General features: G+C 31.4%; 1 protein-coding gene across 3 annotated transcripts; it reads left to right on the plus strand.

Moving 5' to 3' along the window:
* Positions 1 to 4,935: 4,935 nt before the first annotated feature.
* LOC145012477 (uncharacterized) lies at positions 4,936 to 8,942 on the plus strand. Of its 3 annotated transcripts, none has more exons than XM_078971281.1 (3): positions 4,936 to 5,095; positions 5,180 to 5,628; positions 8,565 to 8,942. In XM_078971281.1, exons 1-2 carry the CDS (start codon positions 5,056 to 5,058, stop codon positions 5,626 to 5,628), a joined length of 489 nt encoding a protein of 162 aa, XP_078827407.1. In that variant the 5' UTR covers positions 4,936 to 5,055; the 3' UTR covers positions 8,565 to 8,942. The 3 variants fall into 3 exon arrangements, with proteins under 3 accessions (XP_078827407.1, XP_078827408.1, XP_078827406.1); XM_078971282.1 differs by lacking the exon at positions 8,565 to 8,942 and adding an exon at positions 8,394 to 8,535; XM_078971280.1 differs by lacking the exon at positions 8,565 to 8,942 and having other exon boundaries at positions 5,180 to 5,927.
* Positions 8,943 to 9,619: the final 677 nt, after the last annotated feature.

Here is a 9,619-nt window from a genome sequence, read left to right on the forward strand (position 1 = left end):
GGATTAAAAAATGCTCCTTCTAAATTCCAAAATATTATGAATGATATCATAACTCCTATAAGTAGTTTTGCTATTGCTTATATCGACGATGTCCTAATTTTTTCAAAATCAATTGATCAACATTTTAAACATTTAAATCAATTTCATGATTTAATTTATCAAAATGGTTTAGCTGTCTCTGCAACAAAAATGCATTTATTTAAAAATGAAATTCGTTTTTTAGGACATGATATTGTCAAAAACACTATTAGACCTATAACAAGAAGCTTGCAATTTTCTACTAAATTTCCTGATGAAATTAAAGATAAAAAACAACTTCAAAGATTTTTAGGATGCTTAAATTATATCCATGATTTTTTCAAAGATTTAGGGATCATATGTAAACCGCTTTATAATCGATTAAAAGACAATCCTGAACCATGGACTCAAAAACATACAGATATAATTAAATATACAAAACAAAAGGTCCCTACTTTGCCATGTTTAAATTTACCTCATCCCGATGCCAAAATCATAGTTGAAACCGATGCTAGTGATATTGGATTCGGAGGAATTTTAAAACAAAAATTTGTTAACTCAACTGAAGAGCAATTGGTTCGATATTACTCTGGTGCATGGAATGATACACAGAAAAATTATTCAACTGTCAAAAAAGAAATTTTAAGCATTGTTTTATGTATTAAGAAATTTGAAGATGATTTATTTATGAAAACTTTTTTATTAAGAATAGATTGTCAATCTGCAAAAAGTATTTTGGAAAAAGATGTAAAAAATATTATTTCCAAGCAAATTTTTGCTCGTTGGCAAGCCCTCTTAGGTAACTTTGATTTCGAAATAGAATTTATAAAAGGAGAAAATAACTCACTTCCTGACTTTCTTTCTTGAGAATTTTTGCAGGGAAAATGAGTTCGTCGTCTTCTTCCAAACATGATGACAGGAAGCCAGTCTCTCAAAATCTTGTTCTAGCCTCTCAAAAGCTAGTTCCATTTCAAAATCAAAATCGTTTTTCTCCTTTAACACCTACTTCTAAGAATTCACAACTTTATTCTAATATCCTTCAGTCAAAACTTGTTACTCCAAAAGTTACTTCAACTGACACAATAAGCCCTTTTGCAAAACCTATCACTCCTCAAACTCAAAAATCTGTTACTCCTAGCCCTTCTACAAAAACTCCTTATGTTCTTAATCCAAATTTCCTAAGAGTTCAAATTCTTGAAGATTTTCAAATCCATAAGTTACACCAAGGTTTTCATATTCTCACCAATCATCTCTTTGGACAAGGAAAAACCTTTTATGTTGATTCATATAAAACCCGAGAATATTATCAAGCTATTCTGCAAGAATCTGGTTCAGTCAATTTTGTTCATCGTTCTAATTCTAAAGAGGGAAACATTGATTTTAGCAAAGCTCATATTATCAAAATCATTTCTCCAGAAAGTTGGGTTCCAAACCTTCACTCTGAAAAACCTCTTATAAGTTATCCTGCTTATCCCAAATTTTCTTACTATGATTATCAAGACGCCTGGACTAAGGCATTCTTTATTCGGAATTATTCACATTCATGGTTTATCTTCTTTGATTTGAACTTCAATTGCGAATATCCAAGATGGTTTATCAATTGGTACAAATATATGGGTATTCTTCCAAATTGTTTACCAAAAGAAATTTACGTTGGATATCTCAAATTTAAAGAATTGTTTATTCAACAAATTCCAGAATTTGAATACATGTTACAATTCACTATGATATTTAAAGTTCCATGGATAATGTCTTGGACTTTTCATTATCAAGAAGCAAAGGACTCCTCTCCTCCCTGGCTTAATCGCCAATTTCGCTCAAAATGGTGGGATAAAATGAAGATTTCTCAAGCTAGTGAACAAGCAGTAATTAAACATTATCAAGAAATATATATTCAAAAACCAGAAGTCGAAGCCACTTTTATCAACAGTCTTCCCAAAAGTGATGTGGATCTAATTGCAAGAATTAAAGATGCTGCTACCTCTTCTCCTCAAGAACTTCAAAAATTACTTCAAGAAATTCGCCAAACTCCATCAGTTTCTGACGATTCTCCAAAATCTATAAAGAATGATTTATTTGAAGACGCTCAAGACCCTTTTGATGATCCTTATGAAGAATAAGAAATCATTATCCATAAATTTGATGTAATACTTTAAATGTAGGATATTTCGTTTCTTCTATTATCAAAATTTCGTTTTTCAAGTACGAATACATATATACTATGTAGGTATTCATGTATTTATGTATAAACAATTTTTATCAAAATTATTATCAAATCTATAATCAATGATGATATGAAGACAAAAAACTTTAGAAGATGCTCTATAATGGCTTGGTTTATCAAAAGAAGATGGTCATTGATTACAAACGACAATTGTTTCAAAAGATGAATGACAACCACTTTCAAGGACAACCACTTTCAAGGACAACCACTTGCAAGTAATTATTGATTGGCCATGGATTCTTACGGCAAAAAATTATCACTAGATGATTTCAAGACTTTGAAGACTCCAAGATAATTATAAATAGAGACTATCCTTTAGTTGAAGACACAAGAAAAAATTCATTCTCTAAAAAATGTTCATCCCATGTCTAAAAAATCTCTAAGAGTCTCTCTTTCTACTAGTAGATGTTCAAAGTCTTTAGATTTTCAAATAATTCTTTCTCCAGAAGTATGTACTGATTGTAATTCAAGCCTAATTCAAGAAGGTATTATCTAAAATATTCTATCGTTGTGTTGTTTTTATGATAATTTCATTTCGAGTTATTCTAACTATTAATTCTACAAGATTTGAAATTTTTGTTAAAATAGTACTCGTTTTTAATAATCAAATTAATCAAATTCATGGTTAAATCATTTAATTATGTCTAGCAAAATCTTGATGAATTGTATTCCTAATAGAAATATTCTTTTAAAAATACAGCAAATCCAAGAATCTATTAATAACTCTGAGCAAAATCTTAAAGATTCTTATAAACCTAATAATCAAGGCACAATTTTAAACAATAATCATATTCATGATGTTAGACGATTCATAAGAGCAAGTATTAAAATTCGTTACAAACACATACGTTATCTAAAAAGAAAACTAGTCACTTTCTAGTTATATAGTCATTTTCTAGTTATAAAATTGAAGAGCAAACAGATACGTTATCTAAAAAGAAAACTAGTCATTTTCTAGTTATATAGTCATTTTCTAGTTATAAAATTGAAGAACAAAATGTTATAGTCATTTTCTAGTTATAAAATTGAAGAACAAGAAAACTAGTCATTTTCTAGTTATATAGTCATTTTCTAGTTACAAAATTGAAGAACAAAATGTTATAGTCATTTTCTAGTTATAAAATTGAAGAACAATATATATATATATATATATATATATATATATATATATATATATATATATATATATATATATATATGACTAAACTGCAAAATTGGTTCCTGTAGTTGGTAAAAAAATATGAATGTAGTCCAAAAAGTTTCCAACTTGCACCATTGGTCCAAATTCGAATTCTTTTTGTGGTTTTGGTCCTTGAAAAGTTGAAAAGATTATTTTACCCTTTTAATTTTATTTTTTCTTTTTTATATATAATTTAACACACCTTTAATTAAAAAGAAAAAGAATTTGACAACCCCTACCATACCCTTGATTCACTATCTCCATCACCCACTTAGACACACACATTATTCTCTCTCTTCCTTTCTTTTCTCACACCGCCGATCAAAGGGTTTGGTGATTAACCCTTTGCCCTCCCCTAGCTCTGATGCCTCTCATCGACCATCATCTCCATCCTTCCTCCAATGTTAATCAAAGTCACTTCATCTTCGTGCTACACTTAATCGCACAGTAAGTATGGACACCTCTATGGAAACAACATAATGCCTCCGAAAAACCCAACAATGCATCATCCGGTGATGATGATACATCCCTTGAAATCAAGCATCCTCCCCACTTATAACTCGAAAGATACCGATGACTATTAAGAGGTCAACGCATCAGTATGAAATCGTTGATTCCTGTTGCCTCACAAAACTTAGACTCAAATCATTGATTTAGCGTTGGGTTGGATGATTTCACAGTTAGCTTTATCTACTCCAAAACAATTCTCATAATCATCAAAATTTGAAGTTTTTTCATTAAGATTTCTATGAAATTAGGTAATCAACGATGATTTTGGTGTCTGTTTCTATTTCTTGTATTGATTTGAAAGTGGGTGGTTGCGATTCAAGGAAAGGGATAAAAGGGGACATGCGCTTGAATTTCTTCTTATGTTAGGTATTTGTTTCACGTAATTAGGATCTAAACATTTTTCTTTCATATAAATAGAGTTGGAACCTAATCCATCGATTGAACTCGATGTAGTGAATCATCAATGTTTGTGTATGTGTGTCTATGTTGATCTAATAAAGGTTGTAGAAGAGAATGGTATATGTTCTTCAGTTTGATGACAGAGAGAAGAGCATGGTGGGTGTATAGTAGGTAGTGTGCGGGGTAGGGAGGAGGGGTGGGATTTCACTCCGGCTACAGCGATTCTCGTGAGTGTATGAAGAACGAGATAATGAGAAAAATTAAGGAGTGAAGGTGAGAGTGGGGGTAAGGGTGAAAGGGTTGGGTGGGGTGGGTTTTGTTTAGTTTTTAAATAAAAAATAATAATAATATTGATTTAAAAAATAGAAAAACAAATGAAAAGGGTAAAAAAATCATTTCATATTGTTCAAGGACCAAATCCACGGAAACTTTGTGATTTTGGACCAGTGATACAAGTTGAAAACTTTTTGGACTGTATTCACATTTTTTCTTACCACATGGGTCAAATTTGCAATTTAAAATAAAATCATCTTTATAAAAAAGTTCAAATCAAATTAGATCAAAGTACCAAAAGGATTAACCAACGGGACCATTTGTGCACTTTTGTTTCTCTAAAAATTATGGGCTGGATATGGGCTAAAGCTAAAGCCGAGTAAAAAACGTCACTCATCTGCTTTCTTCAATTTCTCTGCAATAATCCTCCATACACCCTCAATCGAGAAAGATGAACGCAGTTTCAAATTCTGAAAGGAACTTCAACGAGGGTACTTCAAAATCCGATTTCTTAATTGGATCTCTGTTTAATTGTCTAAAATCATATGATTGTTTTCTAATTCAATGTGTTGCAGAGAACGCCGGTGGAAGCGACACGGACACGATCCCCGACGAATCACCGGAATACTATGAGCCAATATCTTCCAGTGCCATCGAAGATGACGATTCTTCCGATCAGAACTCCGATACCGATCACGAACTTAACTTCCACCGTCTACCGAATGGGGAAGCTCGTTGCGTACAGAATGGAATAAGTTCTCTGGATCTGAGCGACGAAGATGACGAGGAAGACGAACACGAAGAGGAGGAGAGGATGAGAGAAGCGATGCAGAGAGCTTTTAGAGAGGATGAAAGCCGTCGAAGGGCTCCGTTGACGCCGGAGAATACGACTAGAGTGATGGAGGCGATGCGTGGGATATCGTTCCCAGGAATGGCTCCGGATTGGGCGGGTCGAGTTCCTGAGGATCGGTGGATCGATCAGTTAACAGGTATCAGACAGCCACCATCTTCAACTGCATCTTAGGTAAGAGTTTCTACATAATGTCATTTTGATGCATATGATAAACTGATTATGCAAATGCATTAGAATCCATTGAATTGCCTGATCATCTGTTTAAGCCATTGAATTGTCTGAGATTGATTTCAGCATTTCATTTAGGATTTCAATCAAACACATATGTTAATTAGGTTCCTAAGATAGGACTCTTTCTTGAATGATAATTTGATTCAACACAATGTTCTGAAGATCAAGATTATAAGAATGTATTTTGTTGAAGCAATATGTAGTTAGACTCAATAAAAGTGGTGTTTATTGTTGCTTCATGTTGCTAGATTTGATGTTTTATATCTGTTTGGCTCATATGGAAAGTAACACAAAGTTAAAGGGCAATTCATTTCAAATAAGTTTATTTACAATGCTAGACAATGATAGGAAAAAAGATTGAACAGTTATTATATTGTAAAAGTAAAAGATTATATTTTGGGACTATATGTTCATTTTGCATACATAAATAGGGATTGTATATAAAAGATTACAAAAATGTAATTATTTTTGAAATCGAAGAATATTTAGGATATTAGGTTCAATAGAAAATGATAATTATAATATTAAACTCAAGTGGATTTAAACATTTGTATAACTTTATATTTCTCAACTAGATGTACTGAAAATATATTTTATAAAGATATAAAGAGAAAAAAAAACATACTTAATAATGATATACAAAGAAAGGGATTTGAAGATAGACTATACGTCATGTTTGATATATGTCAGATTCAGACAAATTTGTTTATCAATTTAGACCAAACATATATAATGTCTGACATATGTTGAATTAAGAAAAATATGTTGAATTAAGAAAAATTTATATTATTAAGATAAAATCAAGATGGTCTCAAGGGTCTCATTGATATATTTGGATTTAGGGTTAATGACCTAGAAAGGTAACAAACTTTTGTTTTTGTCTACATTTAAGTAACTATGTTTTTTTCGTTCATATTTGACCATTGAACTTGTTTGACCTATTCAAAATAGGGTAATATGACCGGAAACTAGGTAATATTACCTTATTATGAACAGGTCAAACAAGTTTATTGGTCAAATATGTACGAAAAAAACATGGTTACATAAATACGGACAAAAACCAAAGTTTCTTACCCGTTTTGGTAATACTGGACAAGAACCGTCTTAGGGACTGTGTGCCAATGAACAATTAGGTTAGGCTTGATCTAACCCAGTTTGGTCGCGGCTAGTCATGGGCTAAGCTGTATTGCTCGGTCTTTAAAACACATACAACTTAGTCCCTCAAGCATATACAACCTAACCCCTAATTAGCTGGGCCTAAACTGGGTTGACCCAAGACTTAACCATCTCCTCATACACAAGACTGGTCAACCCGGTTTCATTTCACATCAATAGATCTTATGATTACTTGCACTTAACATAAAGAACCTAATATTACCAAAATGGGCAAGGAACTTTGGTTTTTGTCCAAATATTTATGTAACCATGTTTTTTTCATACATATTTGACCAGTAAACTTGTTTGATCTATTCATTATAGGGTAATGTTACCGCTAATTACCAGTCATATTACCCTATTTTAAACAGATGAAACAAGTTCAATGGTCAAATGTGAACGAAAAAAACATGGTTACCTAAATGTGGATAAAGACCAAAGTTTGTTACCTTTCTAGGTCATTAACCATTGGATTTATATCGAGTGTCACATAATAAAATTATAATAAAAAAGTTAAATTAATTATAATAATAATAATTAATATTTTTTACAAAATTGTTATAAATATATTTGGTTTGTCACCATTTCTAATCTAGTTCACTTAAATCATCAATACTCATTGTTAATTAAAGAAGTTTATATATATCAAAATCTTGGACAAGAACGCGATACCAAAAAATCGAAGAACATTTTTTTAGAAGGTTAATTAGATTTTTAGATAGAATAATCGGGTATTTAAAATACTCATCGTGGTTAAAAGTTTAAAGGGATATTGATTAAATGGGTTTTGTCAAAAATATTAGAAATATGAATCAAATTAAAAAAAAAAAAAAGGAAAAACAGTGTCGGAAACCGAATAAACCAATGCAAACCATTTTAATCCAATCATTACTAAAAGAGGTGATGCGGTTTTTAATTTTAATTAATACATGCGTCTTCGTTTTGGGTTTCACCTAAAACCGAACCAATACTATTACTAAAAAAATATATAAATAGCAATGCACTGATTTTATTTATTTATTTTTGTAGGAACGTCCTTGTTGATTTTTACTTTTTATAACAATGTAATTTTGTTTTTTCAATTTTTTATGGCAATATACTCTTTATTTTTATGTCTATTTGTACTGTTATGATTAACTGATTAAAACCGTTAAGCGATGGGTTTTAAAATGAAGGGATGCGAGAGAGATCTTAAGGAGATAATTAGAAGTAAGGGCAGTCATGGTGAATATTAATGATTAAAAGAAGAGCAACTTTAGTTATTTGGAGGGGTTATTAAAAATATCCGGAAAGATAATCAAACATAAAATGGATATTTTTAACAAAAAACTTGCAACTTAAAGTTTAGAATTCAAATGCCAAGTCACAAAGCTGTTTTGCAAACAAAAGAGAATCTAATTAATGATCATATGGATCTTGGTAGTGCTAGAGAGTAGAAAACCAAAAATGTTCTAGAGTGGTTGGAAACAATGAATTTGGATAAAAAGGATAAACTGTGTGGAATAAAGAAGATGATGAGAATTCTTATTTTTTTCATGGTGTTTTGGAAGGGGTCTTGGCTTATGGTATGTGGATCAATGACCCACAAGGAGTAAAAATGAATTTCAGTCGTTTTTTGCTACAAAATATGGCAATTTAGCATAGCCGTACAAGTTGTCGTTTTAAGAAGATTTTTGTCGACCAATTTTCTTCTATAGAATCTCCTTTTATAATGGATGCAGTGAGAAAGTCGATACGAGGTTGTGGTGTGGATTCAACACTAGGATCGGATGGATTCAATTTCACATTTTAAGGAGTTTTTAGGAGATTGTAAAATTCAACATCTTCAATCATGTGCAAGAAATATATTGATTGTCATATTCATCTGGAACAGTCTTCTCTTGTGGAGTACATAATTGGCTGGATGCAATTAAATCCTCATCTCTCACTCATCAAAATTGTGATACTCTGCTGTTTAATTTTTCAATGTTTATAGATTCTTTGTTTGGAGTACATATGCTTTTCTCATGGTTGTGTGTGTGTGTTGTAATCTTTAATCTTTTTGTAAATGCTATCCTTTGTCGTGATGAGTGTTAATGATATGTATATATTTTCTTGTTTGGTGCCAATCTCCTATTCTTTATGGTGATGACTATTGATGATATATTGGCATCTATGGAAATAGGGAATTACTCTTCAAATCTTGAATTTTCTTTTATATTTGAAAAAAGCTTCCAAGCAACCCTTTTAGCCGATACAAATTTGTTTTTACAAGACATAATAAAGGAAAGTAATTTTCTATGTTGATTTGTAAAAACTAAAGGAGAAATTAAAAAACTAGAACTATGAAAATACATAATGTTATAAAATAATATGTTGTGAAAAAAGAAGCATAAAATGGTCATTCTTATTATTCGACCTATCCGCTTAATCAAAAAACACGGTTGCAGTCCGATGTCAAACCCAGACAACGTCATATTAGACATCGCTCTGATTCAATCAATAACTATCGAACATCCCTAAGTCTAATTCATTGCTAATATAAAACAATGGTAAGATTAATGATCAACAAGCTTTCTGATGTGATTGGGGATGTTGGTAGCGGTGAACAAGGGATGTTTATTAGTCATCTTGATTTGTTCCCCTCCCCTTTCGGTAGAGATCTTAACTCTGATTCGATTCTTTATTTTATTTTCGAATTTAGCTTTATGAGATAACTGAGGATTTGAACCGAATAAGAGAGAATGAAAGACTTCCTGTGTAAGAGCTATTCAAACCTTGTCCTATCGAAGCTGCG

The sequence above is a fragment of the Lactuca saligna genome, chromosome 8 (genome assembly GCF_052625555.1).
Source record: "Lactuca saligna cultivar CGN05327 chromosome 8, ASM5262555v1, whole genome shotgun sequence".
NCBI lineage: Eukaryota > Viridiplantae > Streptophyta > Magnoliopsida > Asterales > Asteraceae > Lactuca > Lactuca saligna.

Excerpts from the sequence above, each read along its gene's own strand:
- LOC145012477 (XM_078971281.1), top strand. The coding sequence starts at position 5,056 with ATGAACGCAGTTTCAAATTCTGAAAGGAACTTCAACGAGG. Across the intron at positions 5,096-5,179 it reads TGAAAGGAACTTCAACGAGG|AGAACGCCGGTGGAAGCGAC; the intron begins GTACTTCAAAAT and ends AATGTGTTGCAG.